Below are 25,075 nucleotides of genomic sequence, written 5' to 3'. Positions count from 1 at the left end.
AATTTCATTACAAGTTGCAGATCAAACCCATTTTTTTTCAAATTTGTAGAAACTATGTAGTCGAAATTTATTAGATCTAATATGTGTTTGCTATTAGGAGGTACTTGTGTGCGTGAAAGTGGGTGTGTGTGTGTTGGGGCGTACAAGTTTCTGAACCCCATTTATTTAATAGTTTACCTGTTGTGGTGAGAGATTGAGGGGCAAGTTTATCCCAGTGCCATGGTAAATGAAAACTTTGCCAACATCACCACCTTCACAGAAGGGCGCCCCCACCGCCAAATCTGAAATGGATCAAAGTTGAGAGTTGCAGTTCATGATAACAAAGCATGTAAATATGTAACATCAAATTAATTCCAGAATTAGATATTATTACCACAGAGAGGGGACGGGTGCATAGGACATATTATCTAATACATTAATAATGGAAATATAACTGAAATAATCACCAAGCTTTATACTTTCCTTCCCTGTAAAAGGAAATGTATATCCCCTCTGTTGCAAATAATTCATAAAATGATTAATAGTTGTAGTTAATATATTCCCATGTATAATTACTGTGAAGTCAATTCATAATACAAATCATAATAACAATAACCATATGCAGTGGCGTACCGTGGGTCACGGCATTGGGGGGGGCACCAGCAAAAGTTTCGGGTCACTTAGGGAGCGCGCGAAGCGCGCTCAGTTGTCAGCTATACTGACCTAATAGAGATATTTTAAGGACATGCAGTGCCATCAAACGAATATGTATCTCACTGATTAAATAATGCGAGCGCGAAGCGCGAGCTGAAAATTTTTTATATTGAGGGCTAAAAATTGACATAAGCAAATTGTTTTGTGATCATGATACTTAACTGTCTCGTTAAACAAACAATGCGAGCGCGAGACGCGAGCTAAATTTTTTGTATATACTGACCCTAAACAAGGAAATTTTAAGGATTACATTTTAGAATCCATTAAGAGTATAAATATCTCACCATAGTAATCTAATGCTAGTGCCATCCTTTGCTGATTTTGTTAAAATTACATCTAAACACAGTCATGAAGCACCTTTTGTAGTCATGTAATCATGATTATCATACGTATCTTACTAATCAAATACTGCAAGCGCGAAAGCGCGAGCTGAAAATTTAGGAAAAATAGACCTGAAGAGGGGCATTTTAAGGGTTGTTTGTAGGAATTCTCTAAGACCCTACGTATTTGACTAACCAAATGATGCGAGCGCGAAGCGCGAGCTGAAATTTTTGTATATATTGACCCTAAACATGGATATTTTAAGGACTATAGTTACGAATCCATTAAGTCAGAGTATACATATCTCACCATAGTAATCTAATGCGAGTGCCAAGCGCTTGCTGATTCTGTTAGAATTACATCTAAACACATGGAGAACTTTTTGAAGTCATCGTAATCATGGATATCTTACGCATCTCACTAATGAAATACTGCGAGCGCCAAGCGCGAGCTAAAACTTTTTGATATTCAGATCAGAAAAATTGACATTTTAAGGACTGATTTTAGGAGTTCATGAAGAACAGAAATCTCACCAATCCACTAATGCGAACGTTAGCACGGACAGGAAATGTTTTATATTAAGACCTTAAAATAGGGCAATAACTTTCAGTAGTCATGAAAAAGAAGAATATATCACTACTTAAAACAATAATAACTCTAATTGCGAGGAAATATATTATTTTGTTGTATATAGATTTGAAAACGGGAGGCTTTAGTAAAGCAGTTTTATAAATCTCGTTAAAAAGTCTATGTGAGCACCAGGAACAATGAAGACACAATTAAGCAAATAAAGTTGTGAAAAAATGCTTCTTATGTTATATAACACAATATAACACTATGATAAACAACAATTTCTTCTTTTCCCCACTACGTTTCTCTTCCTTTTTCCCTCTTTTTCTACTTTTCCCCGTTTTTTTTTTGGCCAGCCGATTGGGGGGGGGGGGGCACGTGCCCCCGATGGCATGCCCCCCCGTAGTTACGCCACTGACCATATGCAACCATTCAATCCAAACATCGTTTGACAAATTTGCAAAATGCTTTGCATATTGCATATCATATTTTAATAATTGCAATTTATAAAACTACTAATAAATGAGCTATATTCAATACAATTCAATTTCAATTAAGAAATGGTCTTTATTAATAATAAAACATATTAACAATCACACATGAAAAAGCAGCATGAGCTGGAAAATTCATTTTTACAAGTTGGTGTTGGCACAATTAAATACATAGTAAAAACCATAATAAAATGCATTAAAAATGTTAATTAAAAGTTAATACAATTTAGATAAAGCAGGCAACGAACGAATGAATGTAACATGATAATGTTAGACCTGAAGGAGAGGAGACAGACACCTATCTAAATGACAAAAATAATTGTAGGCCTATGGTAGAATGGGGACGACCGTTGTGCATTGCCTTTCCTAGTCGGCACACTCATCTTTTGTTGAGTATGTCAACCATAAAAGGCAATGGACCGTTTTTAGATAAGAAGCAGATAGACTATACACTGTTAAAAAAACAGTGATTTTACAGAAAAAAGATTTTGCAGAGAGCAATAACCTAATCATTCTTTAAAGTCATAAAACAGGAATTTTTTTCTGCAATTTAGTAGAACAGGACTGTTTTAAAAAGGGGGAAAATGTGCTTTATTTGAGAAAATTTGTGAGATTCCATACACCAAATACAAATTTCCTGTAAGATTCGGAATCTGGTAAGATTACAGGAACTTCTTTTATTTTGAGGATACATTTTCTAACAGTGAATTTAAATGATTACGTAAGTATTTTAAGCAATCAATATACAAAAAAAAGAATAATGATAACATGAAATGAATGAATGTACAATATTAAAATATCTTACCATTAAAACCATCTCCATTGATATCACCCAAAGCTGCTAAGGAATAGCCGAAACGACATCCTGCACCGGTCCCAATGATTGTGTCAACATTATCGATAGAAAAACTTCCCTGAAAAAGTAACAGTAATTAGCATGATACGTGTGTTTTGCAAAGAGAAGGGTGGTATGGAAGCTTAAAAGTGCCACCGAGATGTTGAGATAATTATCTCGGGAAGTCGACATCTTGATAGCAAAAGATAAGATGACGAGATCCCAGATCTCATCATGTCGACATCTTTTAGAAGAGATGATGAGATGACAAGATCCCGGATCTCATCATGTCAACATCTTTAAGAAGAGATGATGAGATGACAAGATCCTGGATCTCATCATGTTGACATCTTGTAGAAGAGATGATGAGATGACAAGATCCCGGATCTCATCATGTTGACATCTTGCAGAAGAGATGATGAGATGACAAGATCCCGGATCTCATCATGTTGACATCTTGTAGAAGAGATGATGAGATGACAAGATCCCGGATCTCATCATGTTGACATCTTGTAGAAGAGATGATGAGATGACAAGATCCCGGATCTCATCATGTTGACATCTTGTAGAAGAGATGATTAGATGACATGATCATGGATCGACGATCTTGTCATCTGACCATTTCTTCTAAAAGATGTCGACATGACGAGATCCGGGATCTTGTCATCTCATCATCTCTTCTACAAGATGTTGACATGATGAGATCCGGGATCTTGTCATCTCATCATCTCTCCTAAAAGATGTTGACATGATGAGATCCGGGATCTTGTCATCTCATCATCTCTTCTAAAAGATGTTGACATGATGAGATCCGGGATCTTGTCATCTCATCATCTCTTCTAAAAGATGTCGACATGATGAGATCCAGGATCTCGTCATCTTATCTTTTGCTATCAAGATATCGACTTCCCAAGATAATTATCTCAACATCTCGGTGGCACTTTTAAGCTTCCATAGGGTGGTCATGTTTATCAACGATGGCCCGTCATAACTGATAATAGCGAGTTTTCGATTTGCACGTCGACTAGTGGACTGCGACGAAAGTGCGTTATAGTAGTCTGCTTTGTGTTTACGATATACAGAACTGCCGGAGTAAATCGCCACGTGGCTTCAATCAATGGGCAAGGATTTGATTGCTCGTTTACTACATTTCGAACGAGAGTGATCTGAGTGAAATCCACGGTCGTCATCATAAGGGTGACGTGTCAGGAATGGCTTGCACATGCTCAGTGTCTTCCAATCATGTGCTCGACTGACTTTGTATACCATCAACACAAAGCAGACTATTATGCCGTACTTTCGCCGCCGTCCACTAGTCGACGTGCAAATCGAAAACTCCCTAATATTGCTCATGTGTGATCTTAGAGCTGATAGAATAATTTAAAGTCATTGTGCCACCCTCACCTTGAACAGTGCCATCTCTAGACCAAGTCGTCTTCATCTACTCATTTCCATGACAATTTGGCGCATTTCAGGACACACACTACTATTTATCTCTCTATAGGCGCATATAAAAGCAGTTAAAATAAGTGCTAACAATAATTTCAATGGTCCCGTAATCTTTGACCAATAGAGGGCACACAGAAAACACAATTGGGCTAAAAGTGCACAAGCTGAGACAATGACAAATGTATGACACGCAGTGAGATTAAAGAAAATAACGTTTATGAATGTTACCTGTTGATCATTATAGTAAATGAAGATTTTGCCAACCTCCCACCCAGCGTCTATTGACCTCTCCTCATCTGTAAACATTGGTGCGCTGACTACCAGATCATCATACCTGCATGAACAAGTTATATATCAGAGAGTTGGAAGTCATGAAAACACGCATATTTTTTCTTCTAATTCTATGCTGGAAATCAACTCTGGAAATGAGCGGTTACTAAGTAGCTCTAATGCACACCTAATTTGATTAGTTTGTATTTATTTTGTTATGCCGGTAAACACACAACAGTCTTTCTTCAAGGGGACTTCTTAAATACCTAAACCTCTCTCGCCTCTCATAGTAACAGGTGCCGCCTAGAGTACTTCATTTATTTTTTTTGTGGGGGGGGGGTGGGGTAAGACGACCGTTGGTCATGTCATATTATTTCCCCTTAAAATTACAAAGGTTCAGTCGATCGAGAACTCACCTTTTTCTTATTTTTCTTCTTGCTTTCCTCTCTTATTCTTTAATTACATGACAATAGAAATCGAACTACTGTCCACTTCCATCAAGTATAGTGCTGCACCTGAATAACTTCTTTTCATTGTCCACAATTATATTAGGTTTTGTTTTTATTACGACTTCAAAAGTTGTTTGCTTTAGTACTCAGAACCTACCCATCATTATTAAGATCCGAAGCGGCCAAGGCATGCCCAAAGTACGTGGCTAAATCACTGGCGTAAAGTTGATCGTACTCCATCTGAGAATCGTCATACAAGAATACCTAATAGAGGTAGAAAGTACAAACGTTTAAAAAGTGTAAAAAAAAAGCCGTGGCGATCCAACCGTCACGGGCCCGTCGCGCTCGAAGGAAAAAATGAACATTGTATAAAAGACAATTAAAAAAAATGTGTCAAAAAATGTGTCCATGGCTTCAAGAGAGAAAGCTTTTCAACACTATTTAACATTATATTTGGACATGATGCAACATTGGACATTTTTATAGCAAAATTCACAATATATTTATGAGATTGTTATGGAATAACTGTGCTTTAAAGTCTCATATAAGTATGATAAACGAGAGAAATTGTAATGTGTGTGGGAAATATTGCCTCTGTGTACATTTCAAGGCATTGGTTTGATCAATATACCTTTAGGTATAGGGTATGCCTATGTTTTGGGGCCCATTGCCCTCGGAGGAATAATTTGAACTTTTTTATAAAAGACAATAAAAGGTATACTAAAAAATATTGTTCCCATGGCTTCAAGAAAGAGGGTTGTGATTATAACGACAACTTTATTCCTTGTCTGGAAACTGTCGATCGAAGAGAGTGTCCCATCCACCTCCGTTGGCCCGCCCTCTTCTGGTTAACTAGGGACATCGACTAAAGTACTTGATAATCATTTGGGGAAACCACTTATTGCTCAAAAATTCAGGGCACTTACCATGTTTGCTGAACATTTTATAGACCCATTACTGTTGCGAGCTCTCAGAGCGACCCATAGAGCCATAACAATATACGCATGTTTATTAATTGGCCTTCGGGAGTTAACCCGACTTAAACAAGTAAGAGCTATTGTCAGTCTGAGTCCCGTGGCATAAAAATTTCTATTACGGTATTTTTGCCTTCCAAGTTTCCCCAGTGGGTCTGACCATAGCTCCTATTTTGATATGCGAATGATATTCACACAATGACGTCATACAAAATCATCAGGACACGAGCGATATCATTCATCTCATAATAGATCCCAAAGCTCTTCAATATACTCTCTTGATACTTATTTATGACTCGTTATTCTTTAAACTACTTTTAAAACTGGGCCCCGTCTTACAAAGAGTTACGATTGATCCAGTCAATCGTAACTTTATTGAAATCCACCAGGGTCATAGTTTTTTCTACAGGAAATTTGCACAATGTCTTTTGTAACCAAAAAGAAGCACAGTGAATTTTCAAGAGAACCATGAATGCATGAATATACATCATTTCTAGAAAATATTTTGAACAAAGATTTATTTTAGATGTTGACGTCGCTGGCTTTCCATAGTTGCGATTGATCGGATCATCACAACTCTTTGTGAGACGGGGCCTTGTTCTACTTACCCGCGCGAATCCGTGCTTCCAACGTGGTGCGCCAACTGCAACCTCCAAAGCAGAGGAGGGACCGTCTCGGAAATTTCCAAACGCAAGAGCATGACCTGCGCAAAGAGGTTATACTATTACCATAGAGGTATTACATTCTAAATTTACTTATACAGGGAAATATTTACATGTACTAGTAATCCCATCGATACTGAAATTAAATGTAACAAATAGCGGTACATGTTTCCAAATGAAATATGTTACACCTTTGAAAAATGCCCTGAAATCAGCAAATATTTCAGAATGAATTTAATATCATACATGCATAGAAAGTTCGTGATCTATTTACATTTACAGTATAAAGGTATTTTTCAACCCTGTATAGGCAGGTTACATTTCTCGAGTCCATTATTATTATTATCATTATTTTAATTTATGTTTTTATTGATAAATCATCAACATACAAAACATTATATTCTTTTTGTTTACAAACGCACACTTAGATACCAAGAATGCGAATAGCATTTCCATTTATCTATCTGATGGATAAAAGAACACGGTTATTTCATAGCTCATGGGGTATAAGTATATGTGGAGCGTTGTGGCCCAGTGGATCAGTCTCCGGACTTTGAAACAAAGGGTCGTGGGTTCGAATCCCGGCCATGTCGTAATTTCCTTCAGCAAGAAATTCATCCACATTGTGCTGCACTCAATCCAGGTGAGGTGAATGAGTACTGGCAATAATGTATTACTTAATGCGTGTGCGCTGCAATCTTAGTAATTACGGCTGCCAAGCAACAGCTGGGGTAATAGTATCCAAGTCCTTTGGAAGCGCATAGAGACATTATTCATAATTGTGATATGCGCTATACAAGAACCGTTTATTTTTATTATTATTATAAGTGCCGCGGCCGGGATTCGAACCCCGGACATTGTGTTTAATCAGGTCCTACACTACTGGGCCACGTCACTTCCACTACGCACGGGGCCCTCTGTGCGATGAGACTGCCCCCCCCCCCCTTTCCCGAGTTCAGCATCGATATATATCTTTAAGCTACAAAATTACAAATGTACCTGTGTAAGGAGTTGAGACCTAGACAATGTCTTACAAAGAGTAACGATTTATCAAATCAATCAAAACTATGGAAAGCCAGCAATTTTTTTCAACATCTAAATTGCAAGTTTGTTCAATTTTTTTAAAGACAGTAGTATGCTCATATACATACATCCTTTCCTTGAAAATTCAGAGTGCTTCTCCTTTTTTTACAAAGGATATTTTGTACTTTTCTTTTTTTAAGAATAAAAAAAATATATAACGATGATTCATTCTCATTTAATCGGATCAATCACAATTCTTTGTAAGACGGGACCTAGCTTTTAGCAAGGTTCAAAAACTCACCAAAGTAGTATTCAAAATCAAGCTTAAAGGCACAAGCTCCCTGCGGATAGGAGTACTGAGGAGAACTGTCATCTATTGTTCCCGCTGTGTACCAAAATCGACCTAAAGGCAAATGATAGAATGGAATTTATTTTTTGATCAATATTGTCAAGTATGTACGCGATATATGACGGTTGTTACATGTATGTATAAATCTGTCTTCTAACAGTCACCATCCATTTCATTTTAATGAGAAAATATGTAGCAATATTGTGAATGTTACTATCATTGATGAAATCTAGTACAGATTCAGTGTAAATGTAATCATCACTATGTTTTTATTCTAATGCACTATACATGTTGTACGGAACAATTATGTTTTGTAATGTTTGTGTTATTGCATTCGTTTCTTCTTTATGGTTTATTACAACTACGGTATGTCCTATAACAATAATCGTTTAAAATGTAACATGGATTGATGCATTTGACAAGGAAGAGAAATATTTTAAGAACGTCTATACCTACCCTTCCATAAACAGGCCCCCGGAGCACCGTAAACGATACGAGCCTATTTTGATATTAAAAAAAAGTCAGAATTATTCTAGAAATAGGCGTATTTATGAAATTTTGATGATTATAAAAATACAATATGATCCAATTCCTTGTATTGAGGCATTCTCATTTGTATGTTGCCTCTATATCTATATGTACCTAATCCAATGGAATATTGACAAGCGGGTTTCATAAAGCTGTTCGTAAGTTACGAGCGGCTTTAAGAACGACTGGTGATTCTTTCTTGTGGCAAATGGTGTCATTAGCGATTGTTTTGCGCGCAAGAAAGGATCACTATTCGTTCTTAAAGTCGCTCTTAACTTACGAACAGCTTTATGAAACGCACCCCCCCCCCCCCGATCTCGGGAGATGGGGAAGGGGTAAGAAATAGAAGTTGGCTTGTGTACCAAACCAGTCACGTGACACAAGGGACATGATAGACATTTTTTTTGTTCTTTTGGTAAAAAATCGAGAAAAAGCAAAAACATGAAATAGTAAAATGTGTAGATTCACTAAGCGTTTCTTGCCTTTATGTAGATGTGCTGTTTTGTTTCCTTGCTTATTGTGATATATTGAATGTATTGTAGATCTATTGTATTGCAATATATATACAGTGCGTCGCAGAAAAAACAAAACGAACCCGAGATTAAGCGATGATTTTATCATAACTTAATCATAAAAACAATAGACAAATGACCTACCAATGTAAAGCATATAATCTCCTCATTCATCTGATATTACTGAGATTATTCTCCAATACCGCATGAGTGAGCAAAAAGAAATTGAATAAAGGGTACCAAAACTCATTTGGCGGGGGTATATAAATTTCAAAAAGAAAATCACATGCCTTAAAAGTTCAATATCTGCTCTTTTATTCGATACCTTAATCACAAAAACTTGACAAAAAGTAAAAAAAATATATGTTCCCTCGAAACAATGCTTGTATTTCCATAATTTCATTAAATAAACATGTTTTCACCGGTTTCCCACAGAAACTATCGCAAGGTTAACAAAATACTTGATGCATGGCTGATCGTCAGCAAAATGGAGTGTCAAGTGAGTTTGAACGCCAGCCTGTAGAACCTCTTAATTTTATGAAATTATTGAAATTCAAGCCTCATTTCAAATAACCAGAGCTTTGTTATTTCATAACTATTTTCTGTAATTGAGGTATCAAATTAAAGAGCAGATAATGAACTTTTTGAAAATGTGGTTTTCCTTTTTAAAACCAGATACAGCCATCCAAATGACTTTAAGTATCCCCTCATCAAATTGTTTTAGCTTGCTAATGCGTGAACTTTGATAAGAAATAATCTTAGTAGTTTCAGAAGAAAGAGGAGATTCTAAGCTTTACAATGGTAGGTCTTTGTCTATTGTATTTGTGATTAAGTTTCGTTTTTTTGTGGGACGCACCGTATAGGCTTATACTTACATCTCTTACTGCAGCGCTACCACCAAACTCACATCGGTATCTTTTCCGATATCCAACTACGTCATCCTCTAGAAAGAATATAAATAATACTTCAAAATTGTGTTTTGTGAACCATTATCATTATTTTTCTAAGCTAAAATACGAGTGAACAAAGCGAGTGAGCAACAATTCAAATGCATTGTACTCGTAAAAACCAGATTTGATTAAAACAGAAGTATCAATATTATTGTTGTTTTTTCATAATCAATATCGTTTAAGACTTTGTTTTTACGAGTGGGCAAAGCGAGCAAGATTATAAATGCATTGTTCTAGATATGATTTAAAAGGATAATCAAGGAGGAATACTTACTTGCTGCGCATGGATTGTAATTCTCGACTGTGTCCAGCAGCCCCAAATTCGGTGACGTCAGACCCCCATTGATGACGAAACAACCACCTTCTAAGAATCGGTCAATCTTCTCGCTGTTGTCTAACGCTTGATACTGATACAGCGGTCTGCATACCTGGATTGTCATTAAGGCATGAATAAAATTTGATTGATACTAAGTAATTAGGTTAAGGATATAAATTGTGTCAGAAGTAGACACTTCTTGTTGCAATTATGTTTAAAAAAAACTCATTGGAAGTGAATGATGAATAAAACTAATCAGAAATGAAATTTTGTTTTAATCACCCTAACATCTGATCCTATAGAGTTTGATAACATGTTACCATTCAGCCATATAATGTCGATATAATTTTGATGGTTAAGAATGGGAAAATAGAAATATTCCTCGAATTGGTCAATATTGACCCAAAATAGTGTAATACACCTAAGATCATTAAAAAAAGAACTATCCAAAATTGATGTGATCATTATCTGGAAATGTACACTGTAATCCAAGGTAATATCATACCAATAATGTCACATACCACAACTGACCCGTCCGAGCCTCCACTTTGTACAACACTTCCTAACCATTGACCAGTAGCATTCGTTGACTGGAAGTTAGGATCCTCCGTAAGATATTCATTTCCTGACGAAGGCAATAAAGAAATAGATGTTTGAACTTGTTTACAGTGAAATGAATATGAGACATTAAAACATTTTCAGGAAACATCCACCCGTATGTTGATGATAGCTCGGCTCGTGTAAATAGTGTATACCCTAGCTTTTCATAATGTACACGCTATATGTGGGGGGGGGGGGCGCACGAGAGGAGGGGTTTTATCAAGTTTCTTAAAGTGTGTCACTGATGCATCACCCCCCCCCATCTAAATGGGATTTCATTGAATTTTTATCGCAAGGTATATGGGGGAATGCACCTCGCACATGACGTCACAAATAAAAAAAAATACATTCTTTCTTATTGTTAGATGGATTTCGTCAAATGCCAACCAATATTTTCTTTAAATTTTCTGTTTACATTTCACCTTACTTTTTTCGAATGAACTTCCCCTTTAATAGACTTAAATTGAAAGTGTGTAATGCAATATGACACCGATATCAACCTCTCAAACATGCAGACGAGATGGTATTTTTTCGCAGAAAGCAAACCTCTAGCCGTTTAGTATACTAAGCAATATTTGCAAAAGTTGAAAACGACACCCATAGCTCTAAGCTCAAACATTTCTTTCGATTTTCGTCACACCGTATTGTTCCGACTGCAGCTATAGAAAAAAGTCTTAGAAGGTTTTATCTTTTTTAATCAACCATTACTCCACTTCAATAGAGACGATTACTTCATTCTGAAGAACCGTGTCATTATTTTGAAGTACGTGTACTGTAAGTTTTGAAATAACATATTTGAATAAATGAAATGAATATTGATTGAGCATAATTAAAATTCTCCGACATTTCTCATTTTCGATTTTCATTTACAGACTAATAACAATGGCTAGCATGCCTACCCTTTTTTTTCATTATCTATAAACATAATGAAAAGACAAGGAATTAAGCATTTTACATATTTTGAAACACATCAAGAAACTACATGGTTCATAATGAAAATGCTTGTACAAACCAATAACATATTGTTCCACAATATCTTTCTTCATAATTATCATGTCATGATATAATTAGCCCATGAAAATATATCGACAATGGAACTGACACTGGAAATAATTTAAAATGATGATACTGATGGCGATGATGATTATATTAATAATGATACAACTACCAGGGGCGTCGATCCATTTTTCAGATGGGGGGGGGGAGCAAAATCATGAATCAACGTTCCACTCAAAACAAACAAGCAAACACACACACACGCACCCTGGCCTATACATACACACACACACACACACATATATATGTCATGAGAAAAAACACATATCTCACAAACAAATTATTGCGAGCGCGAAGCGCGAGCTGAATTTTTTTTCGTATACTGTCCTGAAAACATGAAAAAGGCACCTCTTTATAGGACTTTTTGTAGTAGAGGAGGATATATATCTCACTACACAGATAATGCGAGTGCAGAGAGCGAGCATAAATTTCTTTATATTCTGACCTGAAAGCTTGATATTCTAAGCATTTTTGTACCAATAAATAAGACAGGTATCTAAATGAACAATAGATGCGAGGGCGAAGCGCGAGCTGAAGTTTTCGATAGTTCGATATTAAAAAAAGGAGTTTCAAATCAAATAAAAGATTATTGCAAATCGAAGTGGGAGTTCTTTTGAGGTTTAAACCTGCAAACGGGACATTCTATTCACCTATTTAATCATGGGTATGTATTTATTTAAGTATGGGTTTTTTCTCAAGAAATCATGCGAGCGTGAAGCGCGAGCTGAAAATGTTTACATTACAATTGGAAAAGCTGACATTTTGAGCACGATTTTAAATAAAGAACGAGTTGTGTATCTCAATCTCGCTTGCTGATTTCTTTGTAACATTACAATCTCATTTTATTTTTGCACTTATACGTAATTATTTGGGGGGGGGCAAAACGATATGTTTGCCCCCCCCCCAATATTTTCATTGGTGGGGCTATCGCCCCCCTGCCCCCCCCCCCCAGGATTGACGTCTCTGACAACTACTACTGCTAGTGATAATGATGATAATAATGAAAATACCAATGACAAAAACAATAATGATAATTATAATAATGATAGTAATAATAATATTAATAATAAAAATAGTAAAAATAATAATACATAATGATTTAAAAAAGATTATAAAAGACAAATTTCCGTTTGGAAAAAAACAATGCTATTCTTCACTTGAATCAGCACGTTTTTGTTTCTGTATGTTACCACACATAGGATTGAGTCTAAAAGAGTTTCCTCGATTATTTTTTTTTCTCTGGCTGGAATCTAAGTATACCTATAGGCCTAAGTAAGTGCATCAGCTCTTCAACAATGAAGTAAAATATTCTTTGCTTCATTTTTGGTTTTGTTTGATATGCCACATTTTCAATTAATGGGACTATCAATTCTAATTATAACCAATTAGCAATTCAGCATACTTCCTCATCGGCAATTAGCTCAGCTCCATTTCACTTTCAATGTATTTCATCCAAAAAGTGCGAAAGCATAATCAGATAAATGATACTGAAATGACTCTTAAAGGTATTGTTTAACTTTGGGAGCAGCCGATTTTAAAAAAATTCTCAAACCAAGATGAAACATGTGTACAACTGCACGAATTAGAACTAATAGACCCTGAAAACAACCATTATCGACAATGAAAAGCTAAAACTACAAGGCAAACCCCGATTATGTAAATATGAATATTATAGACGCCTAAATAGTGCACATAAGTGTATGGGATGAAATTAAGATGGTATTTCCGGTCACTTTATATTTCAATTTTTCAAGCACTAAATAATGATTTTCGAATGCAATTTTTTCTGGGCTTCATTTTTGTAACATCTCACAGACACAGGTGAGAAGTGTGACCTCGCTCAGATTTTTTAAAAGTCAAACCAATGTTAACCAATCACTCTAACGATCAACACAAACTCAATAGACCCGATACCTTTATATTTCTTCGGTGTGTAATTTGATCAAGATATCGCTTCAAGATAAATGCCAGATATCTTGTTTGTGAAATCTAAAATGATTTCGACTAAAATTTAGTAAATGACCACCCTACAGGATATGTATCCAATGATTCTGGTTAAAAAAAATTGTAATTGGGGGGGGGGGGATGAGCATGGCCTTTTAGCCAGGTGTTGGGTATTTTTCTTCGAAGCAATAACAGTGTATTGTCCCACCTGCGCTTGTCTTTGTCGGTGGTCTTCAGAATGATCATTTGCAGTTTAATATTTTCACAGCCTTAGCATGGTTAGATTTTATGCAACTTGATCACTAATGATTTGGTGACTAGTAAAATTGGTCTTAGAGACTTTTTCATGAAGTATTTTTTAATAGCAGAATTACTTAGCTTTTTAAATCCAATGAACTCATCTCATGCAAATTTGAATATTATCTGAAACATATAAGGATTTAATCTTCTCGATTGGTAATAACTTCAAACCCAAGGGCATTTTTGAAACACTATTAACGTTTGGCGTCTACTCTAAATTCCTGGTATTTTGAAAAGGGCCTAAATGAATATTTGTTGCGATTACTGACAGGTTAAACTTTAGAATTAATATTTTTCGCTCAAAAAAATAACTTCAAATCTCAAATGACATGAGTGATTTGAATCTTTTAACGGAAATAATATGGCAGGTTACTAAAATCACACTCAGTCATACATTTTTTTTTCAAATCCATGAAACTGAAAGATCGGACCAAAATATGCCAACTGAAAAGTTAAACTTCAATATTAGACAAGTGGAGCGTCTCTGGCAGTCTCAGCTGAATTATGCGATTTAATACATGTATATATAGCAGCAGTGCTGATTTTGAAAAATACTATGGAATAATTCACACACAAAAAAACACCATTCATATAATGATACAATACTACGTTCATTGATCCTAAATGACACTGGACATTGATACCTAAGATTTGTCAGTGATACGTGATTACCCCTATGTCCACATTTCATGAAATATATACCCTAAACTTTGAAAGTTGTGAGAGCAATTTAACAATGACCTCCAACATGGCCAAAGTTCACTGACCTGAAATGACCTTTGACTTTGGACATGTGACCTGAAACTTGATTACTCTTAATATGTCCAAATCTTAGATTCGTACACTTTCAGAGTTATGATGGTTAATCAACAAATACCCCCTACATGGCCAAAGTTCATTGGCCTTAAATGACGTTTGGTCTTGGTCATGTGACCTGAAACTCGCTCAGGATGTTCATTGATACTTGATTACTCTTATCTCCAAGTTATATGAATCAGATCCATAAACTGTTAAACTTATGGTAATAAAAAAAAATACCCCCAACTTGGCCAAAGTTCCAAGTCACATGATCTTTGACCTTGATCATGTGACTTGGAAATCAGTCAAGTCCACACCAGGAAAATGCTGACTTGAATTGATAGAGAAAAAACAAATTGCTGAAAAAAATTTTCATCAAAATCGGATGTAAAATAAGAAAGTTATGACATTTTAAAGTTTCGCTTTTCACAAAATAGTGATTTGCACAACTAGGTGAGTCAGTCGATGATGTCCATCCCTTACCTTTTCTTTTGTTTTTTATTGTTTGAATTATACAATGTTTCGTTTTTTATAAATTTGACAATAAGGAACAACTTGACTGAACCATGTAGTATTAAACAATGCTAATTCCACATGTTCAGGGAGGAATTGATCGTTGTATCACTTGACAATGAGGAGAAAATTAGGATATTTCATATAATAAAATACAAAAGAAAAGGTGAGTGGATGACGTCATAGTCTCCTCATTTGCATTCCAGCCAGGATGTTCATAATAACGGTTTTTTTTTTCTCGAAACTAACCGAAACTTTAAAATGTCATAACTTTCTTATTTTACATCCGATTTTGATGATATTTTCAGTGTTATGCTTTTTGAATTTTTCTTTTTCTATTCAAATCAATTTTTTGTTGGGGTGGACTTGTCTTTTTATTATTTTCATCAGCTAGGTCTATATACTTTCTAAGTTATGATGACATTTCAAAAACTTAACCTTAGGTTAAGATTTCAATGTTGATTCCCCCCCAACATGGCCTAAGTTCAATGATCCTAAATGACATATGACCTTGGTCATATAGCCTGAAACTCAAGCAGGATATTTAGTAATACTTGATTAACCTAATGTGTAAGTTTCATGAACTATAGGTCCATATACTTTCTAAGTTTTGCTGTCATTTCAAAAACTTAACCTTCGGTTAAATATTGTTGTGTGATGTGATATGAATTTTGATTATGTAAAAACTTGTATCTGTTCAAATTTTATGGACAATAAAGTACCTCAATTGAGAATAAATAAATACAAAAAACCTTCGATTAAGATTTGATGTTGACATCACCAACGTTGGAAAAGCGGCGCCCATAGTCTGACACGTGCACGATTTTGTGTCACGCATTGGCACGACTCAAGTCATGTCAGTGCGCAATCTAGTCGTGAACTGGCGTGAAGTGTGCGTAAACACGTCGTTACATGTCGTGACTGCGTGCCATGTCGGGACGAGAATTTTGAAATGTTCAAAATTTTTGTCACGAAAAAATTTAGCGACCGGGTCGTGAACTATGCGCAAACTGTTCATGAACTTTATGCCAGGCTGACACTTGCACGACTTTTGGTCACGATTTTGTCGTGGCAAGTCGTGCCATTTTGGGGCACGAATTGGGAGGCTCCCGCACTGTTTTACGACTTGTTCACGCATAGTTCACGTCAAGTTCACGACGAGTTTACTAATAGTTCACGAATGCGTGCCCGTCAGTGTCCACATTGACACGAACTGGCACGACGAGTTCACGCATACTTTGCGCATAGTTTACGCACTTCCCGCATTGGCACGACCAGTTTGCGCAATTCGGACGGTGTCGTGCTGAACTATTCGTGAACACGACGTGAGCGGTTCGTGAACCATTCGTGACAGTCGTGGCATGGCGCGCACTGGCACGCATCCTCCCGCATCGTCCCGACGAGTTCATGAACAATTTGCGCATAGTTCACGACCCGGTGGCTAAATTTTTTCGTGACCAAAATTTTGAACATTCCAAAATTCTCGTCCCGACATGGCACGCAGTCACGACATGTCACGACGTGTTTACGCACACTTCACGCCAGTTCACGACTAGTTTGTGCACTGGCACGACTTGAGTCGTGCCAATGCGTGACACAAAATCGTGCAAGTGTCAGGCTGGCAATACTCTGCCAAGGAGGTGAGACAAAAAGGAGAGTGGAACCCTTGGAACAGTTGGGCTTGTGTTTTGTGAGAACACAAACTGATCTCATTTAGTTTGCATGTTTTCCATCATAAAAAGGAGTTTGCATATTGATGTTTGAATAAATCTTTCAATGATATTCACAAAGCAGCGACACCTTGGTTTATTGGTAATATGGCAAGCAGAAGTTTTATCAACGACTAATTTGAATAATGCCCCAAATCTGCCATGGGATAACAATCTGCCTGTATTCACTGTTTATTAAGAATACGTGATCTTGTTAATCTTATATAATTAATTTATATGATTATATAATTTATAAATATAATTTATATAATTCTTTTTTTTTCTCTGTACATAACCCCCAAATAACGATCATGTGTTGAGTTTATCATGATCGAATTTCATAAAATACTCCGATCTCTCGATTCAGACTTGAACGCAGTAGCGTCAGATATGGCTTATGGGGGGGGGGGGGGGCATGGCTTCAAGCGCCTTCGTCTGTATGCCAGTGTGTTCAAGGTAAAGAGACTCACCGGTAGTATCGACTACAATCTCCTGGCATTCGGAGTCAGCGTCGGTAACACTGGTAGATGTATCGATCGGGCACTTGAAGAGGGCGCCACTCCGTCCTATGCCCATGTCCGGAGAATACCCCGATGAGACAGCCCGAGGAGCCCCCACCAACAGCCTGCATGAATGGAATAAAAAAAGATAAAGAATATAGGGCTGCAAAATGGGAGGGGGCACATTGAAATATTCATCCAAATATTCATTAAAATAAGATCATCACTTCAAAAACTTTCACCTATTCTCATGCCCCAAAATTGACAATCAAGAAAAGTTTTCAGATCAAATAAAAAAAATGTTGATTAAATGGTCTACAGGGCATCTGTTCCTAGGCCTTGCCTCTACCCCTTTCCGATAGGCCATTGACCAGGAAAGGGGGAAGGGGGGGGGGTTATTAGGACAATTTATGCTTGTCACTTGTTTTATTGAGTGGACCTCCCTTTCAGTGCGTCATGGATTGGGTGTCTGGAAAACGAAGAGTGTGATACGTGTCCCCGGTCTTCGTTTTCCAGACACCCGTCATGGATTCGCCCTTGTCAAAGAAAGACTGAAAGACTCATTGGCCACATTGTTTAGCTTAATTACAATACTCGTACATAAAATGTGCATAATACCATGGCATGTAATTCTATCTTTAAAACTAGAATGACCCATTTCTTACAAGGTCTTATAAGAAGTTTTTACATTGTGGCATATAACCACAAATTAATGTCGGACTTGTCTAGATACTTAGGATTGTAAATGTATGTTTCACTTTCACTGCAGTGCGACCATGACATATGCAATTAAAAAAGTTAATAGCAAACATATTTTGTAACTTGATGATCACAGCCATTGGACGGAGCAAGTAAAATGAGGAAATTCCAGAAAATGGTATGGCGAATTATCGTAATTCGGGAAATGGGTTGGTTAATCACATTAAAGTCATGAACACTCAAAAGTGCCATTTTTACTCTTCTTTCATTTTATCCCTGCTGGATGCCATTGAAATCTGATCTGTGTAAACTACAACGCAAAACCGTTGCTAAATACATGAAATATGGACGCATAATCATGTATCTTGTGCCAGAAATGCAGTCGGGGGGGGGGGGGGCAGGCGACGACCTGCCAACAATTTGTTACTTCAGTGTTTGCCCCATTGGTCCCCAATGCTGCAATCTGCATAACAGATGACTCGAATAAGGAGATGATTGATGTTTAAAAAATAAATTAATAGTTGTTACATTTATCAGAACCCGACTCTTATTATTTTTTTTCTTGTTTTCTGTCAGCAGTGTACATACAAGGTTCAGGGTAGAAATCTGAGCTTGGTAGACATTTTAGAAGGGTTATTTATCTTGCTGGTACCCTAACCGGGCAATTTTCATGAGCAAAAAAAAATGACTAAGAAGAAATGTCGTCTTGGTTGACTTGGTGACGACATGATATCATGTTCCTTTTTTCAAGTTTGAGTGGCAGCCACCATCGGAATAGTTCAGAAAATCAAGAGATGCAAATAAAATCGTCGAAATCTAGCAGGATCACATTCCTGAACTCAAGCTTTAGAGAAAATATTTGAATCGATTTTTCAGAATTTTTTTTACATCAATAGATGATGGACGGGTTATATTTTGTATTTTGATATTTTCAAAATCGGTTTTCAATTTCCGTCCACCTTCGTACGAAATACTTGTCAGCAATTTTCTTCATTACTTATTTATTATTTCTTTTATATATGTATCAATCATTTTTCCATCAATTTAGTTACCCATAGTCCATTGCTCTTACCCGGGCTTGTTTGGCTGATTTTGTTCACTATACTGTATTATAAGTTCAGTTCTTTTATAATTTTTTTGCAGCTAAAAAAAAGGTTAAAACGTACAGGAATTAAAAAGAAATACAGTTTATCAGGAAACCACAGAAAAGAAAAGTGAAAATGAAATATTTGATTTCCTTTGTAAACCAAAGAAGTCCCAACGTTTATTGTTTCAGCAGAATTTATTTTTATTTCCGTTTAGAAAACACTTTAAAATTACCATATAACAACAACAACAACAAAAAAGATTTCCTGAAATGTGAAATGACCTTTACCGAGCGTTTCCAATCAAGCGTAATATTTGTATCACACAGGGTGATCTATTATAATAAAAACCATTTTCCTAGTTATCCATGCAAACATCCTTTAATAATTGAGGCTAATCTGAACAAAATAATATAGCATAACAATTTAGAGCAAATATGTTTTTGATCAGTGGTGAAAGGAATTCGGATGGCACTGCAGTTTGATTTGTTTGTATTGTTTCACTCTAGTGGTTCTCAAATATAGTCTGTTTCCCCCAAACCGGTGATTATAAATATTTCTCGTCCATTGCTTTAGGAAATATATAATATATATATATATATATTATGTAAGAATCAACCACTAACGTAGATTCTCGCTTTTGAAATAGTTTGCGGGCAGCTTTAGTAAGAAATTAAAACTTGCATTTACAAAATGCTAGCGCCAAACGAGTTTTAGATTAAATCTTATGCATTCAATGCCTGGGAGGGGGGGGGGGCATAGGAAAAAAAACACATATTCAACATGGTTGACCTCTTTAATACAAAATTCTATTTTTCGGATACATTTCAAAATCCTATTCGGAAAATTAATATTTCACCCTTTCTATTACATTTTCTTCGTTTTCTATCTCTCTTTTTTCTGTTTTCTTTTTCCTTTGTCATGAAACCTGGAGAGGGTGGCCCTTTATCGCTTTTTATCTTGGATTTGACAGTGATAGGAATTAAAATTTTAGAAGCAGGTATGATAGCAAATTGTATGATAACAAATTTGTTACTCTCGGTTATAATACATATAAGTGCATACTGTAACGTATTGTTTTTTTCATGTCTATTTTCTTGCGGAATTATAATATAACTAAATTGAAATTGAACTGAAAATCAAATTGAAAATAGAACATTTCCAAGATTTACTTAATTGAAATTCGATGTCTTGGCATTGAGTATCGTAGGGTAATTTACACTCTGAAAATATAAAAATAAAGCCTTTTCATAGTACGTAGACATGGTATTCATATTGATACACAACAAAAATATAGACATAGAGGACCACACCAGTTATTTTACACCGGTGTTAAATTGGTGGTGTTAGTTTTACACCTATAGGTGTTATTACAACACCTTTGGTTGTTACATTTACACTCTTTGGTTTTATGTTCAATCTCTAGAGTGTAATTTTAACACCTCAGTGTGTGGTCCTCTATTAACACAAATTGGTGTCAGTTTTAACACCACAGTTGTTTTTATAGTGTGAGTAAGCCTAACTAGCATGACTTGTGTCCAGGGTTTGTTTTTTTTTAAGAAAAATTTCCCGTTCAGGAATAAGTGATTGGAAGTAATGTTTACTACAAATATTGAACAAACATTTCCTGCCTAGACGTTATTAAAGGGGAATCCAACCCAAATGAAAAAATGTTTTTATAAGGAAAAGAAAAATCAGACAAGTTGATAGGTGAAAGTTTGAACAATGTTGGACAAACAACAAGAGAGTTATGAATTTTTAAAAGTTGTAAATATTGGTAATCACTATACCCATGGAGACTTCAAATTGGCCACACATGGGATGTCATAGTGATGTAAGGCAAGGACTATTCCTCCATGTACTCCAATACATATTTTGGCTAAAATGTCATTTTTCCCAAAAGTTTTATTTCAAATTATATTTTTCTTTCATGAGGACATAAAACAATATACTACCTGGGTTATATTTAGATTACTGCCCCAGGGGAATGGGTACTTTGGAGAAAACCACAAATCCCTGATAATAAAGTACATGGCCTATGAGAATGTTGTCCTTGCCCCTTGTCATAATTTACTTACTGAGTTGCCAATTTGAAATCTACATAGTATTAGTGATCTCAATTTTAAAGCAGCTATAACTTTCTTATTTTTTGTCCAATTTCTTTCAAACTTTCACCATTCTGTTTAATTTATTTTTCTCCTTCCCAACACAACATTTTATGGCCAAGGCTGGATTCCCCTTTTTAAAGGTCAACTCCAACCATATAACCGGGCGTTGTGGCGTGCGCCTGTAGTCCAAGCTGTGGGGAAGTTATTGATGCAGAGGTTCGAGGTTCGAGCCCTAGTCACGTCTTTCGGTTGGTGACGTTAAAGGTCGGTCCCAGACGTAAATAATCATATCTGATTGATACACGTCTGACAAAACTCAAATACACACACACACCATGTTCCTGACCCATAATGCTAGTGTAGTCTACTAATATAGACACACTTTAATAATAACACGTTAATCAACTACACAATCATTACAATATACCGCTGGAATTATGTAACCAAATAGCAAAACATTTACTTTTTCTCTCAACACATTTCAGTCTCTCTATACATAAACAATTATAGGTCAATTTATTATCTGTAGTAGATATCTTAAAACGTATATTTTAAAGACTACGTATTTATAACACATGGTCAATAATATACCACACACAGTTCACTCGCCTTTAATAAAAAGAGAGAAAAAACAAACAAACAAGCAGAACACTGAGTCGGATATAACAAAAGAAAGCAATGACATTTTAAAGTTTCCCTTATTTTTATAGAACAGTTACATGCACAACTCAGTGTTATGCAAATCAGAGTCGATGATGTCCCTCATTCACTATTTCTTTTTACAATTTTGACAGTAAGGAACATCTTGTTTAAACCACACGAATGTTAAAACAATCATGTTAATCACACGTATTCAGAATGGAATAAAACTTTGTTTTACATGACAATGGGGAGAAAATGTCATAACTTTCTTATTTTACATCGGAGTCCGATTTTGATGTATTTTTCAGTGCTACATGTATGCTTGTTGGATTTTTCTCATTTTATTCAAACCAACTCTTCGTTGGGGGTGGACTTGTCCTTTAATAGGGTTGGTTGTTTATAGGACATGACTTAAATCAGTTTTGTATATTAGTTTACACGACCAGGAATGTATTGGTTGTCGAAGTAACTCAGAATTCAGCCATTTATTACAACACCCAAACGCTTTGATTTCGATTGTAACTGTAATGTAATCAGATAATGGGGAAATAGGGTCACTGGCATTTCAACATACTTTTTAGAGTATGCCTTGGCCTAACTAGCTTAAGGAGTATTAAGCATACATAAAACGTTTGGATATGCATTTCGGCAGTGGGGTAATAAGCAAAAAAAAAACATTGAGAGGGTCATATGGCATGTCGGGTAAAATTAAAACGATTTTGATTAAAAAAAAACAAGAATCCAAGTTTATGACACATTTTGACATAATATTAAGAAATTACAATAGGATATTTCATCTACTCTCTTTCCTTTCCTTTCCCTTTCTTTTTTATGGTGAAAATTCGGGGGGGGGGGGGGGCATCAAGCGTACGCGAGTGCATGTAGGGGAAAAGCAACGAATAATCCGCATACGTTCACTTTGCGCATTATACTCAAGATAATGCCAATTTTCGTTGTATAAATCAATGCAAATCTAGAAGACCACTCTGTTTGATTAACAAATTCATCACGTGGTTCAAACTTCACCAACCAGAGAGAAACTGCCCTTGAGTACCCCAAACTGCCACATGTACCACTTACACACTTTATGACATGTAAAAAAGTGAAAGTGGTAGGTTGGTTGATAACGATTTTGGCTAAGCCGTCAAGTTTTGCCAATATAAGCCCCCTTTTTATATAATAATCAAAATAGTTTTCGCAGAGATTAAAAAAAATCGCTCATTCGCACAAAAAAAGAGATTCATCTGTGAGGACTTTTGTTTTAATGGGGAATGAACGAGATAATGACATCATGTTTGATTTACCTCCATGTTTTTACAATCTGAAAAGGGGACTTTGGAGATGCCGACTCTTGATTTAAAAAAAGAATACAACACTCATATATTTCAGGATGAGAAGGTATGAAATAGCATATTTCTGCCGGTAATTGAAGAGTAAATACCCCAAACTCCGATTATTATCGTGTTTATAGCAATATTTTCAATATTGGCGTGATTTTTTGTTATTTGCATCAGCAGAAGAACTGTTGTTTCATGGAAGTTATTATTGTTTATTCATTACTGTTACTGTCAACATCAGGAACCTATTTAGTACCAGGAACATGATTATTTTGCGGATATGAATAAGGGCTTTTATAAAGTTTTTAGTTCTGCATCACATTGAATGTATTGCTTCTGATCAACAATACATTGAATGTATTGTTTCTGAAAACAACTCCACTTTGAAGTTGATTTTTTTCTTCAAAACTCCAGTTAATCATATATTCAATGTTTACATTGGAATATCGAATTTCCTGCGATCCACGTCCAAGAGGTTTCTTTGAAAGGAATACCAGCAAAAGAAAATCGTTACCTTCACATGTACTTACATATTCTGGCCACCTTCCCGGTGAAGCGTTAGCGCGAGGCCGAACTGACTGCCTGTATCGCTGTGTTGAAAAATCAAAGGGTTCGATGTATCGACGTTGAAGGCGTCAACGACCACGGCCCATCTCGAACAGACTGCCACGCACAACGATGCCATGGCGAAGACATACCCCCTGGTCGATGAGCTCGGCGATGAGCTGGACATCTTGTGAAATGTAAATCCGATTGGACCGGAGAAAAAAAAATAGCAAAGCTGGTTACGATTAACGAAAGCGATAAGCTGCCTATAATACAATGAGATTCATTAGTCTTGTTTAACTTTATGTGAAGGCAGAGCGTAACGAGATTTGCTTTGACAATTGGGGTTCATTTCATTCAAAAGCCAGCAAATTCCCACTGAAAAGTCACTGATCTATTTAATCGTGCAGGAACCGACCACAACTTAGATTACTTCCTCATTTGATTATCATCCACTGGTGTCCATGATACATCTGCTCTGCGTGTATATGCTGACTCTCACATAGGCCTAAAAACAAATGAGCATTCGATCAGTCATAATCATGCAATGCGAAATGGCAATGGACATGCACACGCGTACGGCGCTTCGTGTGCGACTTCGGAAGATGACCATCGATGATGATACGAATGATGATCGAAGAAGCAATCTTTTCCTAACATTGACATGATAACAAGGCAACAAATTGATATATGAATCGTTGATATTTCTGGTAAATCCCTCCTCACCGAAATGAGGTGGGGAAATAAATGGCAAATTCTTTGAAGTCGCGAACGAAATCTGGTAGAAATCTTCACGTTGTGATATATTTTGACAAAATACGTAAGAAAATAACGTGACATTTCACC

At 36.1% G+C, this 25,075-nt stretch overlaps 1 protein-coding gene across 1 annotated transcript in view; it reads right to left on the bottom strand.

Moving 5' to 3' along the window:
- The window catches only part of LOC121426076 (integrin alpha-V-like), a 43,569-nt gene extending 19,013 nt beyond the window's left edge, over window positions 1-24,556 (bottom strand). The window contains exons 1-12 of the mRNA XM_041622226.1: window positions 24,214-24,556; window positions 17,783-17,937; window positions 10,914-11,017; window positions 10,351-10,504; window positions 10,002-10,069; window positions 8,543-8,585; window positions 8,039-8,140; window positions 6,661-6,755; window positions 5,236-5,342; window positions 4,588-4,693; window positions 2,881-2,989; window positions 178-281 (exon numbers count right to left, since the gene is read on the bottom strand). Coding sequence (XP_041478160.1) covers window positions 178-281; window positions 2,881-2,989; window positions 4,588-4,693; window positions 5,236-5,342; window positions 6,661-6,755; window positions 8,039-8,140; window positions 8,543-8,585; window positions 10,002-10,069; window positions 10,351-10,504; window positions 10,914-11,017; window positions 17,783-17,937; window positions 24,214-24,416 — 1,350 coding nt within the window. The 5' untranslated portion in view covers window positions 24,417-24,556. The remainder of the gene's footprint in view (window positions 1-177; window positions 282-2,880; window positions 2,990-4,587; window positions 4,694-5,235; window positions 5,343-6,660; window positions 6,756-8,038; window positions 8,141-8,542; window positions 8,586-10,001; window positions 10,070-10,350; window positions 10,505-10,913; window positions 11,018-17,782; window positions 17,938-24,213) is intronic.
- Between the last annotated feature and the right edge of the window lie 519 nt (window positions 24,557-25,075).

This window comes from Lytechinus variegatus, chromosome 13, assembly GCF_018143015.1.
Source record: "Lytechinus variegatus isolate NC3 chromosome 13, Lvar_3.0, whole genome shotgun sequence".
In the NCBI taxonomy this organism is placed as follows: domain Eukaryota; kingdom Metazoa; phylum Echinodermata; class Echinoidea; order Temnopleuroida; family Toxopneustidae; genus Lytechinus; species Lytechinus variegatus.
Note: the sequence above shows the minus strand (reverse complement) of the source record. Positions and strands in the feature narration are given on the sequence as shown.